This window comes from Coenobita brevimanus, chromosome 94 (assembly GCF_032717465.1).
Source record: "Coenobita brevimanus isolate Jiangsu-jjx chromosome 94, ASM3271746v2, whole genome shotgun sequence".
NCBI classification, from domain to species: Eukaryota; Metazoa; Arthropoda; class Malacostraca; order Decapoda; family Coenobitidae; genus Coenobita; species Coenobita brevimanus.
In genome coordinates, this window is record NC_137047.1 from 7,507,352 (window position 1) to 7,524,301 (window position 16,950).

Genomic DNA, 16,950 nt, shown 5'->3' on the forward strand with positions numbered 1-16,950 from the left:
TGACTCCCGGTCTTGAAAGGAACACCAGATCAGTCGCTCGTGTCCAGAGGACGAGAAGTTGACCTCTGAACACGTAGTATAACAGTATGAAACGAGCAAATGTATGAAGCTTATCTATCCCCCTGCTATATGATAATATGGTAATCTAATGCTGTGCTAGAAGTTCTTGGATTTAACTACGGAGTGCCAATGTTAAATTCATTCTGTATTAGAATATGAGATTGTGGTATATTTGCATTATATACTTACTGAACAATTATGGACAAAAAAAAAAAAAAAGTTGCCGAACTATTAAACCGCCGAAGAAGTTCCGTCTACTGTTTACGTTTGTTGTCGAGGGGTGAAGTGATTGCAGTTTGTAATTTTGACCTATTTATTAAAGTATATGGAAGTTACTGAATATACCGAGCCACAACGGTAGGCTATGGTGAAAATTTGTCATACAGATATTGACGTAAAAGATCATCTACTTATGGTTCATAAGCCCAATGCATGATCATCTCAAGGGGCAAAGCGCAGGTCATGTGTTTACTGTTTTGACCTGTTTGATGATCTGTTAATTGTTGATTACATATTCAGCCTTCACATTTCAGTACTTTCAAGGCAACAGTATGTTATCTATTGTGAATTTATCTTAGGGGTGTCACAAACCAAACAGCGTGCAGTTATCAATTTTCAGGCCCTATTGTTGGTTGAAACCTGTATTTTTCATTCATTCATTCATTGCCAGACGCCATGTATCCCAGACGGGGTGGCCAATGGCTTAGAGTTAATTGTTTTACAGGGAGGGGCACTAATCCTCCACCAACCCCACTTGACACTTAGGGATGCCAACAGCATCTGGTGTTCCCAGGCGGTCACCCATCCAAGTATTAACCAGACCCAATGTTGCTTAACTTCGCTGATCGGACGGGAAGCGGTGTACTCAACGTGGTATTTATTTCTTTAAATCATCTTTGTTAGTAATATGGTCTGGCTCTTTATGGAATATTAAGGAAATCTTGTGGTTAATGTGGCCTTGGTATTGATTTTTTTTTTTTTTGTAACGGTTATTTGCTGATTCATAGGTTACCACGCATATTGTTTATTTTAAAAATTTTATTTCTGAGCTGTCAAACACAATGAATGTTTTACTTTTGGTCCAGTGTGATAGTGCCTTGCCAGCATGTTAGGGTGGTTAGGCGAGATTAGGATAGGTTGATTAGGTCAGGCTAGAAATGAGATAGAATTTTGGCCTGATAGGTGTTTGGGGCTTTTATGGTTAGGTATCATGGCACTCATAGGTGGTTAAAATCATGGGGGTTTGGAACTTTGCCTTCCAGTTAGGTTAAGATAGAATACCGGTAGGTTTTCGTAGGTTAAATTTGGTTGGCTAGGTGGTAAATTTTTGGAAATACACCCAACTAACGGATACTGAAATTAACATGTTCTTTGCTGAATTTAAGCAATTCCAAGCATTTTTTCTTACATAAGCATTCATCGCAAATGCTTTTCTTATGTAAAAAAGAAGATGGAGGGGTGGGTCTCCAGCTCCTATCTCCATCTTTCATTGCATTGAAGTTAACCTAACCTAACCTAATTTAATCAGACTTAACAACCTAACCTAATTTGATCTAGTCTGGACGTAGCTATTCAGAAGTGACCACATTTTTGCCTATGAAACAGGCCTGGAATGGATGTATAGCAGCTGATAACTTTTTTTCTCTGGAATAAGAAGTCACAGTCAAAGATGTGCCTTGCCTCAGGCTCACTCTCTAAAAAATGGCAGTTTAAATTTTCACTAACCTATTCAAATAAATTAATCTAATTTACATCAGCATTATTCAGCCAAACTATAAGTGACTTTAATAGCTATGGCTTACTGTAATGTGCCGATGGGTATAAAGTGGCAGTAGCCCTGGTGAGAGAGGATAGTGTTTGGAAACTCCCTGTACTGTTGTTTGCAGATGATACTGTGTTGTTGAGTGAAGACGAAGGGGAGCTGCAAGGCTTGGTGGATGAGTTTGAGAGAATGTGTAAGAAACGGAACCTAAAGGTGAATGTAGGGAAGAGTAAAGTGATGGTCTTTGAGAGAGGTGAAGTTAGTGAATGTACAGCGAGGTTAGATGGTGAGGAATTGGAAAATGTGAGTACGTTTAAGTATTTGGGTAGTGTGATGAGTAAGGATGGAGGTTTGGAGGGTGAAGTGCTTGAAAGGGTACAGCAGGGAAGAAAGGTTGCTGGTTCCTTGAAAGCAGTGATAAGAAACAGGGAAGTGAGCATGGAAGTGAAAAAGTTACTACATGACAGTATTGTGATACCAACTCTAACGTATGGAAGTGAAGCTTGGACATTGTTGGAAGGACACAAGTCAAGAGTGAGAGCAGTGGAAATGAGTTATTTAAGAGGAGCCTGTGGAGTCACGTGGAGAGACAGGCTGACGAATGAGAATTTAAAGGAGCGTTGTGGTGTGGATGTGGATGTGATAGGAAGCGTTATGAGGAACACACTGAGGTGGTTTGGCCATGTGGAGAGGATGGAGGGTGAAAGACTGACGAAGAGAGTGTATGTGAGTGAGGTGGAGGGGAGAAGAGGGAGGGGGAGGCCGAGGATGAGATGGAGGGATGGGGTGGAGAGGTATATGAGAGAGGGGGGTGTGAGTTGGGAGCAGGGCAGTGAAATGGCGGGGGACAGGGCGACTTGGAGGCGATTTGTTTGTGGCCACCCCAAACGGGATTGAGGCGTCTGGCAATAGATAGATAGATAGATAGTTTTCAACAGCTGATGAAATCACAGTGACAGTGGGATCACATTTGTGGTGGGAATATCACACAGAATGAACAGCAAATGTTGTTATATCTCGGTACTACTCTTTGATACCCAGCTGAATGGATGCACCACAATAATTATCAAAGTCTGTCATCAGATTTTAGTGTCTGATCTGTTGACTTCAAGCATTGTGCCAAACCTACAGTGTAATTAAGAATATTTTGCTATTTTTCAGTTGGAGTTAGTGCCATGCTGCCTGGCATTGGTGTTTTTGGGACAGGGGACATAGTGCGGGCCCTAGTGCCATTCCTCAGGGCCAAGGGGTTTCGTGTGGAGGCTGTGTGGGGTCGCACATTAGAGGCTGCTGAGAATGTGGCCACTGAACTCAACATTCCTTTTCACACAAATAAGGTAAACATTGTTGAAGCACTAGGACAGTTACATGTGGCTGATTTAGGGAAAGAGGAGTTAGGTACAGAAATGAAGCTTATTAGCAAAAATCGGTCAAAAGTAAAGTGTTGTCTCCAATTTGTGTTTCTTTGCATCAGTCTTCATGGTAAACTTTGTAGATACATGGTAAGAGTTGCATACCGGTATATGAACTATACTCATGAGAGTAATGGCACTGTATTACCACATTTATTTTATTTCGTCAGTGACTACTGTTATGAATAGCTGTGTGCTACCACTGTCATTAAAATGAATCCTCACTGATTTGTCAGCTGTTTTGCTATCTCATGTACCGTAGGGAGTTGGCTGTAGCTCCAGCCAGTCAGAGCATTACTCCTGAGGAAGATGGAAGAGCTGTATCTTCAGATTCACTAGCCCTCAGGACCAGCTCTTGAACATCCCCCTTTGCTGACCTTTTTCAAAGTGTCACTATAGTCTCACCAATCTAAAACCAAGGTTTGGGTGGGGTCTGGCGCTGGGTGCAGCCATGCCATACTTCCTAAACGAGCGATGAGTAGATTCTGTTATATATGTAATAGGCATCACAGATAGGTACACACATACTAATGCAATATAAACGTAAGTATTCTAGCATATCAAAGGAAGGTAAACTTGTAATGCATATGGCTCTTGTACATCAATAAAGAAACGTAACATACATATTTTACAGTGGTGCTGAAAAAAATGTAGTTACTTTTACCGACTTTCACGGTAGTTCTAAGTTGGGTAAGTAATGTAACAATTACGTTTATAATATAATTTGAAGGAATCAGTAGAACATACGCTATTTTCTTTATAGAAATAAATAAGTTAAAACACTCACGAGCGGCAACATCCAGGCCCATACTGGGAGTTAATCCATTGGAGGGAGATTAAGCTTCTGTCACGTGCTTCCACTGTTCACTTTGTTATATATATACCGGTAACTTAAATTATATTTATAACTTAAATTAGTTTGTCTTTACACACACACAAAAAAAACACACACACACACACACACACAAAAACACACACACACACACACACACACACACACACACACAGAAGTGGGTGAAGTCATGTCAGGCCAGGTGGCGAGGGGTGAGCGGACGAACTCTAACGGTGTCAGGTCAGCCACTACCCAATCAGAGTATAGGAAACAAGGCAACGCTGTACGCCGGGAAATCCCCGGCTGGACTCCACCCAAACCTTGGTTTTAGATTGGTGAGACTATAGCACAGAGAGTAGGGCAGCATACTTTCCCAAGTACATTTCTCTGTTGCACACTACACGACATACACGTTACACACCACACGTCTTACCCTACTGTGACACGGGTTAGCACCAGCAAGGGCCTGTGGTAGGGAAATCTTACCCATGCTACCTAGTCCATGAGGATGGCTTTGGAGGTTTTGTGGCTTACTTGTCCTCAGCATTGTGTTTTGCTCGCTGCACCTTGATGACCTTTAGTATGTCACCGCATAACATGCAACAGTGTTGGAGTGCAGTGAGTGGTTTGCTGGGGAAGGGGAATATGGGCTACCAAGGTCACCACATGCATGTTGAGGCCTTTATAAATTAAGTGAATGTGAGCAGAGATGATGGTCAATAATACAGTTACTTGTACTCTACTGCATGAGCCAAATATATTTGTGAATTCATACTGTACAAATTTATTTTCATGATGTAGAGAGAATATTGCTGGAATAGTTAATTTGGTGAGAGAATATTGCTGGAATAGTAAAATTGTAGCTAAAACTATTTTGAAGTCGGAAATGAGTGTTTGTGCATTATTATTTCCTTTCTCATAAACATGTATATCTCATTATTATTAGTTTTTTTTTTTCAGCTTAAAATAAGTTTGCTTGCATAATAGCTAAGCTGTAAGTGAGGACTGACTGTAGTCAACAGTATAGTCTATCTATCTATTGCCAAACGCCTCAATCCCGTTTGGGGTGGCCACAAACAAATCGCCTCCAAGTCGCCCTGTCCCCCGCCATTTCACTGCCCTGCTCCCAACTCACACCCCCCTCTCTCATATACCTCTCCACCCCATCCCTCCATCTCATCCTCGGCCTCCCCCTCCCTCTTCTCCCCTCCACCTCACTCGCATACACTCTCTTCGTCAGTCTTTCACCCTCCATTCTCTCCACATGGCCAAACCACCTCAGTGTGTTCCTCATAACACTTCCTATCACATCCACATCCACACCACAACGCTCCTTTATATCCTCATTCGTCAGCCTGTCTTTCCATGTGACTCCACAGGCTCCTCTTAAATAACTCATTTCCACTGCTCTCACTCTTGACTTGTGTCCTTCCAACAACGTCCAAGCTTCACTTCCATACGTTAGAGTTGGTATCACAATACTGTCATGTAGTAACTTTTTCACTTCCATGCTCACTTCCCTGTTTCTTATTACTGCTTTCAAAGAACCAGCAACCTTTCTTCCCTGCTGTACCCTTTCAAGCACTTCACCCTCCAAACCTCCATCCTTACTCATCACACTACCCAAGCACTTAAACGTACTCACATTTTCCAATTCCTCACCATCCAACCTCGCTGTACATTCACTGACTTCACCCCTCTCAAAGACCATCACTTTACTCTTCCCTACATTTACCTTTAGATTCCGTTTCTTACACTCTCCCAAACTCATCCACCAAGCCTTGCAGCTCCCCTTCATCTTCACTCAACAACACAGTATCATCTGCAAACAACAGTACAGGGAGTTTCCAAACACTATCCTCTCTCACCAGGGCCACTCCAACATCCACTACCCTACCTTGTACCTCTTTTATTACCCCATCCATGTACAGATTGAACAACCAAGGAGACATGACACATCCCTGTTTCAACCCAACTTTCAAAGAGAAAAATTCACTTAGTTCACCATCCACACGCACTGCAGCCTTCGCACCATCGTACATACTCTTCACAGCATTCAACAACTTCCCATCTACTCCATATATTCTTAACACTTTCCACAAGACAGTATAGTACTGTATTTAAATGTACAGTACTGTATTAAATTTTCCTGTACATAATATCAGTGTGTGTATGTATGTGTGCCGTCAGGTTGATGATGTGTTGCTGAGGAAGGATGTAGATTTGGTGTTCATCATCTGCCAGCCTGATCTTCATGCTCAGATAGCAGTCAAGGCACTGGGCATTGGGAAGCATGTGCTGTGTGACCGACCTGCAGGACTCTGTCAGGTAGGCTACATGCTCCTCTGATTTTCACTCTCCTGTCACTGGCAACATATTTGAGTAACACTTGCCGCAGGGTATTCTTAACATCATGATTGAAGCATAGGAGTCTGAAGCCAGTCTTTATGTATTCCATTTTTTATGTTCTGATAGAATGCATTTATTAATGAGTTAATTATGTATGTGCTTTTCTCAGCTGGAGGTGCTGAAGATGGTGCATGCAGCCCAGTACTACCCTTCACTGATCTCTGTTGTGTCCCATGGCCTGCGGTTTCTGCCTGCATTCATACAGATGAAGCGTCGAGTTGAAGCAGGGTATGTAGGGACGGTCAATGTTTGTGATGTAAGAGTCCACTGTGGCAGTATGATTGGTAGTCAGTTTGATTGGATGTGCAGTCACTTGATGGGTGGAGGTATCCTAACAATGGTTGGCAGCCACATTATTGATATTGTGTCCTTCGTCACCGGTCAGCGTGCTGGGCGTGTACATGGACTCATGCGCACCTTTACCAAGAGCACTGACAAGATTAATGGCATCAGGTGGATTGACAGTGATGATTTTTGCAGTTTCCAAATGATTTTAGAAGGTGGAACATGTGTTACTGCTACTCTCAATAGCCACATGGGTGGTGGGTTTGTGCAGGAAGTGGCTGTGTGTGGCAGCAAAGGACGCCTGGTGGTACGAGGTTCTGCTTTGTATGGCCAGACTGCTGGAGCTGCCAGGGAGGAATTGCTGCATCAAGGAGCAGATGATCCATCTTTGTTAGCCAACAGAAACTCCAGTGCACGGGTCAATTCTCTCTTGCCTCAGCCGTACTTGCAGGGACTTTTCAGACTTGTGGGGGCACTGAAGGAGGCATTTGCAACTGGGGATGGAGAGCACGGGTGGCTGAAGGGACCTGTGGCGAGCGCAGCAACATTCGAGGATGGGCAGTATGTCCAGGCAGTGATGGATGCCTTGAGGCTGTCTTCGGCAAGCAGGCAGTGGGAGCAGGTAACTGTGGCAACTGATGAGACACAACTCAACCCCTTGATGACTAGACTTAACCTCCCCAACATTAACATGAGTTCCCTTGATGCTCTCTCTCAGGCTCCTACTAACCGGGCACCTCACCGCCGTCCTGCTCCTGACCCACACATCCCACACCTACCCTGGGGCATGGCTCCCAAACATTAAACCATGCACTCTATACTCTGTCCACATTTACATCGCCAAAATGCTATACTCTCCCCTCTTAAACTTGGCTGAAAATTGCCATATCTCCTTTTTGAATGCTGAACTGTAGCAGGGTATTAACACTTGAATATTGTGCAGGTCACAAAGGTATGTTATGAAAAAGGTATAAAGCTGTAGTATTCTCTTATTCTGCTATTGAACTTCAAAGTGATGAAAAATTACACTGATTTAAGTTGGACAAACTGGAATCCACTGGTAACCTTTACAGCAGCACTACTGACCTCCATAGAATGAAATCATATTATACACCCCACAATATTACTCACTTGCATTCAACGTGAACTGGGATCAAACTTGACATTGTAGGTAAATGATGATCATGAATTTACCCCTTCATCCCGAGGAAGTCGTTTATACATTATTTTGTTCTTCTATCCCAAGATGATTTTATTCAGCTTAGGAGTGACTTTTTGAAATGAAGAGGTTAAATATAGGCTACAGTGACACCTTCACTACTAAAAGGTTCTGATAAATTGCATAAAATCATCTGGAAGTAGCAAGACTAAACTAGAAATACAGATATAACATAGAACTGACAGGATTACAGATATGTGGGCCTCCCTCTCTTGTGCTAGGTTCCTAATGTGGTGGGAAAAAGTTTAGTAACATAGACATGCACAGGGCTTAATACAGGGATGACATATGGCTAGTGACTATTTCCTCATAAATTCCTATTGTCCAGGGATGTGTTATATTAATTTATTGTTGCAACCTCCAGGCAGATTTATTCAGTTTGGAAGAACCTCTAGCAGTGAAGGAGTGAATGACATCTGTATGAAAAAGCTCTCCTAAGCTGACTAAATCTGTTTGGAGTTGTCAAGAATAAAGTGAAACTAACATCCTCAGGTTGAAGGGATTAACAGATTGGTTGACTGGTTTTGAGTAACTGAAGATTGGGTAAATAGTATTCCACATTAGATCTATGTCCATTGCAGATTCTTGTAGGAGCCATCTGACTTACACAGATGGCTTTTTTAGAGGGAAAAACGGGCTGTAGAAGTTTGATGAATACCGTACCAGGTAGTGTTCAGGAGGGGAAGTAGTTGCTGGGCTAGTGATTAAGTTTATAGTTATTAATTATATTTTGTATCCTTACTAATAGGCTTTAACCACATACCGGTAGTCCTCTCAGACTGATGATGCCTTTTTCTGCACATTCTTGCCATCTCCAGATGATTTGATTCAGGTTAAGGGAACTTCAAACTGGAGAGGTTAGGTATACCCTGAATTAATGCCTCCACTACCAGAGACTTTCCTTAATCTGCATGAAATTGTCTAGTGTTGGCCTTATTATAGGTATGATCAGATTGAATGGGTTACACATGGTGACATCTCTCTTAGTTTATGCATGACGTATCTAGATTATTTTATTTATCTTCTGGGAGTGGCAGATAAGTAAGAGTTTGGCTAATATAATCAGTATCTAACCCTTCTGGTTTGAAAGGTCTCCTCTAAAGTGAATATAATTGTCTGAAAATAGCATGAATGGACTTTATAGTATGTCACCAGATTGAATGGGTTAATAGGAGGTTATTACGTATATCTGTAAGAGATCACTGTCATATGATATAGTGGCTTTCATATTGATATTTCCAGTTTTCTTTTTTCTACTTCGAAGAATATGGTGTAGCTGCTGATCCTGAAATTGCAATATGTGAATCAAAAGTGAAGCAGCGTTAGTTTATATGCAATTTACAATAACAGTTTTGACCTGACAAAGGTTTTATAGGATTTTATAATTACTGAATTCTGTTCAGAGTTAATTATTCTTTCTGTTGTGCATTTATTAGGCATTCAGCGGCCCTTCATATATGTTCTTGCATTTACTGTACCAGTACTAATGTTGTACAGTAACATATTTTCACAACTGTTTTTACCTCCTTTGTGACTATAAGGTATGAGTAGATGGCCCTAAGTACAGTCTTTACTAACTCTTCTTGCATTTGAGGCTGATGAAGCTTTACCAGGAACTTTATGCTTTATTTCAGTAGCTTTAATAGTGTGTGTAAGAGTTGACAGAGATGCAATGTGTAGAGAAAACATTCTGGATTCTCTTTGGTGACAAGAAGTGAAGCATGTTGAGGTATTAAAACAAAAACTTATGATATTTGTTTTCAAATGTGTCCATGAGAATCCTGATGTAAACTATTTGGAATCTTCAGTAGTGGTAGATAAATGCTGGGTACTAATACTGTACTGTATACCACCTTGTAATGAAGTTGAGTGTAAATACCGTCCGTTCTCGATGTAACCGGTCTTTTTTTTTTTTTCTGCATTAAGAGTAAAACTTCACTCATTACGGTAATTAATAAGATCCCTGAATCAATCCATTTGGTTAACCTTTATGTACAGTAATTGTTTCTGCTGTTGTTAGGTTGTTTAATTCAACTTAGGGGATACTCTTAGTATGAAGAGGTTTATGAAAGCCATTTCTAGGCTCTTCAGTATGAAGTGACTCATAGTCTGGATAAAACTGTCTGGTGATAGCAAGATTATAGTAAAATGTCAACAGAATGGTTGAAGCTGTAAAAAGCCATTCTTGAATATTATTTCCTTCCATTTGTGAAAATGGATTTGGCTGCACTGGACCAGTACATCGAGAACTGCACCTTTGCTTTACATTGAAACTACCTTGTATACTAACATTACCTCTCGTTGCAGTATTTTGGCTTCCTCTAAGTATGCCTGTACAGTACTTCAAGCCAATAAAGTGACTGCACTGTAAATAATGAAGTTCAGGTGGTGGAATTGTGCTCTCATCTCATGGTTGTGTTCTGTTAGTTACTATTGACTTACCTGATTTTTAAAGATAATTTATGAATATTTGGTGACAGGTAAGGATGTGGTCACTTGGGTTTTCAGTACCATATTTTGTTTACAAGCATCTAAAACGATTATTATATAACATTCCATTTACAGTGTTCATTTCCAGTATCCAGTCTGAAGTGTGTGTTTTTTTTTTTTTAGGTTTAGGGTATTTGAGGATCTGTGCACATAATAGTTTCTGTATTGTAATTTACAGTATCTACCTATCCCTTTATCAGTACATATATAGAGTACCGTAATTATAGGTGCAAATGTTATAATTGTTACATTCTTGGGCGAAAATGAGAGCATGGTGGTATTCTTGGGGTGCTGGATAAGCCACACCCATGATGGATTCCGATTGGCAGGCATGTAGCAGGTGTTTTTATTGGCTCCCGAGTTTTGGGATTTCCCCAGGCGCCAGGTGGCTACCGCTTATGAGGCAGTTGAGAATCCTCAATGCAGGATATTGCACTGGACTGCTAGTTACGTCCCATTTTGGCGCCATATGTTGCATAATTTATGCTTAAATAGAGCCAAGATAGCTGTGCCAGATATTGCATTGGGCCGAATATTGTGCCGACAGATAATTGAGAGTTTATCGTATGAACTTCATAGAATAGATTTTTGCGATCTTTCACGACGCTCCCTAATACATCATAAACACTTCCAGTGATACCATCACATCAGTCATAAAAGAGATAGTATTGCATGAAGGCATTGTTATTGCACATTGATATTTTCCTGATCAGTTTTATGTAGCAAGTACAAAAAGCTTTTGGTTTAAATGTTTGTGAAGATGGCACACTGAAAACCCAAGTGACTAGACAATATCCGTAAGTATATATATGATATATAATGCAGTTAGATGTATGTATTATTTGTATATTAGGAATATTTTTCACTGTGAATTGCAATTACCTATTGGCAGTGAAAGATTAACTGGATTTCTGAAAAAGCATAGTAACAGTTCTGTAGTTTTTAACTAGCCAGACATAATGCCAATGCCTAACCACTGCATAGCATACAGTATATGTCTAGGAATTCTAGTAAGATATAGCTTATTTATTATTAATTTAATGGAATCTGTGGTATTGTGTATACAGTTTGTCTGTTAGAGAATGTTAGACATACAGTATTTGTAGTGCTAATATGCTGGCCTGGTTTCAACCCATTTATCTTGAGTACATTATTTTTATTATATATTTGTTTCTCTTGGGATTTTGTTTATTGTGGGAGAGATGTAGCATTGGGGGAGATAATTAAAGCATTCACTAATACTGTACCGTCAGTGCAAGAGGTCTTTCCCAACTTGAGTAAAAGAATCTGAAAGTAGAAAGAATAAGCTAAAAAATATGTCATGGGATTGAAGGGGCTAAGGTGCATTGTCCTGGGATCTTTGGGATTACTGTCTACTCTTTACAGAAAGCTCTACAGTGGGGCACCAATTTTCGCGCCTAATTGGGTCCAAAAATAATGCGCGAAAGTAGAATTAGCGAAAATTGGGGCATTGTCTTTATGGCATAAAGGCTAATTGGTTCCCGGTTATCCTAAAGTAACATCAGATTTTCATTTTCACTTGCAATACAGTACATCAAATCACTATTGTACATTGCATTGTGAGATACAAACAATAAAAACTGTACAGTACACATTATATGAGGAGAAACATACCACAGAGACCAGGTTGAGGTGTTTAATGGATGTTGGGGGTAAGTATCCGAGGCGCGTGGCGGGCTTATTTAGCCACGCCAGACGTATTGGCGCCACCTCTTGCTGCCTCGCTACCACCATGCTGTTTCCCACTACGCACTGTCGATTCTGGGATGTTAAATATACTGCAGATTTCACTGTTTTTTGCGCCCTTGTCCATGTGCTCAACTATCTTCCTTTTCATTTCATTATTATACTGCCGTTTCTTCACTCCAACACGATACTCTCTTTTAGCCTTGGCCTTTCCTCCCGACTTTGAATATCCCGGCCACTTTTTATCACCACCACTGCCTCCCGGCCCTCCCCCCACACCACCAGGCCCTTTCCCCACACTACCAGGTATAGTAGAGGCCATTGAACCGTGAGAATCCAACACAATGGAGCTAGCACGCTCGTACACAATGGCGGGAATGGGTGGACATGACGTCATTCAAGATGGCGGTGGGTTGCGGGCGGGCGGTGCAGGAAATTCAAAGTTCAAAATATTGTCCCAAACCCAAAATTTGTGCGCGAAAATCGATTTTTTTCAAGCGAAAGTGGAAGTTAGGGAATATTTGGTGCATGCCATGAAAGTGGATTCCGCGAATCCTGCTGTAGCGAAAGTTGGTGCACTACTGTAGTTAAATGTTGCCCTTTTTATTATATTTTTTCCCAGGTATTAAGTCATCTTAATGTTAGGTGGGGACGCACACCATCCACTCACTCGATGTATGCGGCGTTGGGTGTCTGCCCTTTCGTCTCTTCCATCTTTCCTCTTCTGTCTTTCTTTCCTTCATTCTTTCCCCTTTCTTCTGCCTACAGGTGACTACACTTCCTCCTCTGTCTTTCTTTCCTTCATTCTTTCCTCTTCCTTCTGCTTATGGGTGACTCTACACTGAGTGACAAGCCAGATGGTTTCCTGTACACCAGGAAACCATTTACTATGCTGGGTGGTAACCATATAACCAAATTATGGCGCATGGTGGTTTAGTGTGTAATTAAGGTGTTCCAATCAGATTGAGCCTGTGCAGGTTTACATCCAAGGGGTGGTTGGTTTATTTCTCACATAATGCCACTCAGGGATGAGTGAGGCTGGTCACTTTCATCTTAAATGCCAGGACCAACTTGCCTAGCCCAAGGCTCCTTCTCTCCTCTTTGGGCGACATAGGATTGGATAATGGATGGATGGATTAAGTCATCTAGTGGTTGATGGGGGCACTCGCCATCCACTCACTCGATGTATTGCTGCTCTTGGATTCCTGCCCGTGCATTTCTTCCCTCCTTTCCTTCCTTCTTCTTTTGTCTTTCTTTCCTTCATTCTTTCCTCTTCTTTCTATCTACGGGTGACTCTACACTGAATGACAAGCCAGATGGTTTCCTGTACACCAGGAAACCATTTACTATACCGGGTGGTAACTGTATAACCAAATTATGGTGCTGGTGGTTTAGTGGGCAATTGAGGTGCTCCAATTGGATTGATCTGGTGCAGGTTTATATCCAAGGGGTGGTTGGAGTTTATTGCTCACGTAATGCCACTCAGGGATGAGCGAGGCTTATCACTCTCATCTTAAATGTCAGGACCAACTTGCCTAGCTCCGAGCTTCTATGCTCCTCGTGGGACAACACTGAATTAGGTGATGGATGAGTGAATGATTGAAGTCATCAGTAAACTATACAAAAATTGCCCACCAAATTTCCCCTAATACCTATAAAGCGGATTTTGTAGTTCCTCAGTTTACTGTACCAGATGCTTAGGAAAAACTAACCCTGTCTTCTAGTAATGTAATTTTATTCTTTCTGCCAAAAGATGATTTTGCTGAGGAGTTTGGAGAGACTTTTTTGAACTGGAGGGGTTAGATATAGACTTCATTAACCCCTTCACTGTCAGGTGGCTCTCCTATGCCAGGTAAATTGTCTAGAGGTAATATGAATAAGGTACATCACTGAACAGAAGTGGTTGAGGACTCATTAGTGACTTAAGAATGAGATTTGTCTGTACTCTATATAGTATATCCTTTGCAGTGGAGGTGCTGGAGAGGGCCGCCTTCACATGGTGGCACTGATATAACTGAGGGACTCCACTGCCTGGTTATGCACTGTCCCTCAACTCCCTCAATATCCTTGAAAGGTGGATGGTGGACTGAGGCAACTTCAGCCTGCAATCCACCATGTTCACCTTTCAGATGAACTTGGGGTACAACCACTTCAGCTGTTGCTGTGGATCATAGACAAGCAAGCCCGCATATTTAGTAGATCCTTATTGTTTTATTATCCAAGCTTAGTGCATGGAAATTTGGACAAGCCCCAGATTTATGATTGTCAGTATTGTAACACCCATAATGTTAGGAAGTAGTTAAGATTGCACTCTGTTTTACACCTACCAAAAAATTATTTAGCACTCAAGTGATAAGATACATTATGACACAGACCAAAGATTTTGAATTTCCAACACCATAAAATGAATACAGCTTCCTTTCTACAATAATTTCAAAGTTATTCACACCCAGGGATGCTGAATAATTTTTTAGTGGATGCACATAATGAGTTGACTGTTGGGTAAAAGCATTTCCCTTCTATTCTCCATCATGTGTTTGTCAGTAATTGTATAAAAAATTGGAAGTTTATTCATACCTTCTTGCCTGTTGTCCCTTAGTGTAGTTTGATCAGGTCAGGACAATGTTTTTTTAACTGCTTTAGGAATCCAGCAGCATATTTTATAAATACAGGGTACTTGTTCTGATTTATAGTAAGTAAAAAGTACTTTGAAGTGCAATACTTTGGAAAGGCTTTTGAAAATATTGTGCATTTTTCTGGTACTACCTAATTGCCTCCAAGGAATCTCTGTATAAGATCATGATCACTTTCACAGTCTTGAAATAGTCGCTAAACTTCTGTCCTTTGGAACCAGTATTGTAGCACTGACCTTTTCACTGCTGATTTTGTCATTGAAAGCATTAGTATTTGAATTATAAGCAAAGTTGTTTGATCAGTATACTGTTGACCCCTTCAATTCAAGATGAACATTTATGATTTTTTGTAATAATTCATCCATACCTTTTTTTTTGCTTCATCATTGTTATTATTATTATTATTATTATTATTATTATTATTTTTAAATTATTATTATTATTATTAAATTTTGGCAACTCCAGTCTATTCAGTGTAGTAGATCCCATGTAGTGAAGGGGTTTGAAACTACTACATTTCCATTTGGATGTCATCATCATCATCATCATCTGGACCTCCTTTCCCACCCTAGGGCAGGGTGAGGAGTGGCAATGTCCAGACAGCCCAAATTTTTCCCAGTCCAATGAGCCACACTTCCATTCACCCATCATTCAAGCCCCTGGCATCCTGGCTCTATCGGATACACCAAAAACATTCACCACGTTTTGTAGCTTCATATAAACATATCCAATAGAGTCAATCCGGACGCCGCCATGTTAAAAAGGGGTGCCAGATCTCCACTCATACACTTTTTAAAAATTTCCTGTTGGTAAGTATCTCATACAGATTTATTCACATTTTAGGGAATGCTGTTAGCAGTTTTTTTTTGTTTTCTCTCATTCATTGTTTTCTGGACCTTATCTCACCCTATCTGTTAGGTGGGAAAAGAGGTCAGATTGAGGATGATGACAATGATGATGATGATGACCTCTTGTAGTGAAGGGGTTAAGTTATCCAACAGCTTCGTATCCTTATTCATTATTTTTTTCTCCTTTCAGATTGTCCTAGAGAAAATCTAAAGTGACAGGGAGTTGACAAGTAGACATGTTTAGTTTTTGCTTTTCCAATTGCTCCCCCCATGAGACTTTATTTTTGTAATACTGATTCTCACCCTTGCAGCCTGGTGGTTTTCTTATCCTATTTTAGGTTATTCCTGTCCATTAGTATGAATGGTGTTAGTATGTACTCATGGGTTTATGTATTATTGTGAATATTATTGTGTTTATTACCAAAGTAATATGCTTATTTCCATAATCATGAAGTTGTAGGAAGTACTTGAACCATTTGTTTGTTTATAAAGGCAAATGGAGATTTAAGAAAATGGAGAAGATAATAGCATGTGTTCCATCTTGGAAGTAAGATAGTCAACAAATTTTCCATAGTCAGCAGAATTAGAGGATAAGTACACAGCACAAATGCAGTATATTTAGTCAGAGAATAACTGGATAGCCGAAGCCAGAGCATAAAGAATTCAGAAGACTCAAGTTCAGGAACATGAGAGCAAGATATGTTGTTGTGTACATATACACAATACCCACCATTGGCTTTGAAGCAAGTAGAGAGGAAGTAGGAGGGTACAGAGAAGGGTTTTGCTATTGGTTGCCTCAGACAGCTGAGTCTCAGTGAGGAAGAGGCGAGGTTTAGAGGGAGAAAGGCGGTGTTCAACAGAAAGAAAGGCCGTAATTGTTGTAGAAATGAACATGGAGGGAGTCAGAGAGTGGTTCCATGCGTCTCACTTAACAGTCACCGGGAGAGAGGTGGATGGTAGGGGCTTTAATGGTAACCCCCTGGGGACTCCGAGGCTGGGTGTTGGGATGTCATTTTATCTTAGTTTAGAATAGGAAGTGTGGTGTGTAATGTGCATGTAGTTTAGTTTGGTGTTGACAAATAGAGGAAGTTGTATAGGAGAGTATGCAGGCCCACTGTCTGTGTTGCTGAAACACTGGAAGGTTCAGTAAAGGGGGACGGTCAGAAGCTAGTTCTGAGGGATGATGAAACAGGAGCTCCAGCACTTTCTGTCATCTGCTTTCCATCCATCTTGGGATCACTGACCTGTCTGCTGTTTGACTGGTTAGCCTAATGACAGAGCAGGAGGACATGG

At 40.9% G+C, this 16,950-nt stretch overlaps 1 protein-coding gene and 1 pseudogene across 1 annotated transcript; one reads left to right on the forward strand and one right to left on the reverse strand.

Moving 5' to 3' along the window:
* Positions 1–335: 335 nt before the first annotated feature.
* LOC145412832 (glucose-fructose oxidoreductase domain-containing protein 1) lies at positions 336–15,925 on the forward strand. Its single transcript, XM_080282623.1, has 5 exons — positions 336–358; positions 2,984–3,159; positions 6,257–6,394; positions 6,585–7,382; positions 15,848–15,925. Exons 2-5 carry the CDS (start codon positions 2,998–3,000, stop codon positions 15,866–15,868), a joined length of 1,119 nt encoding a protein of 372 aa, XP_080138749.1. The 5' UTR covers positions 336–358; positions 2,984–2,997; the 3' UTR covers positions 15,869–15,925.
* Positions 833–947, reverse strand: LOC145413035 (5S ribosomal RNA; annotated as a pseudogene).
* Positions 15,926–16,950: the final 1,025 nt, after the last annotated feature.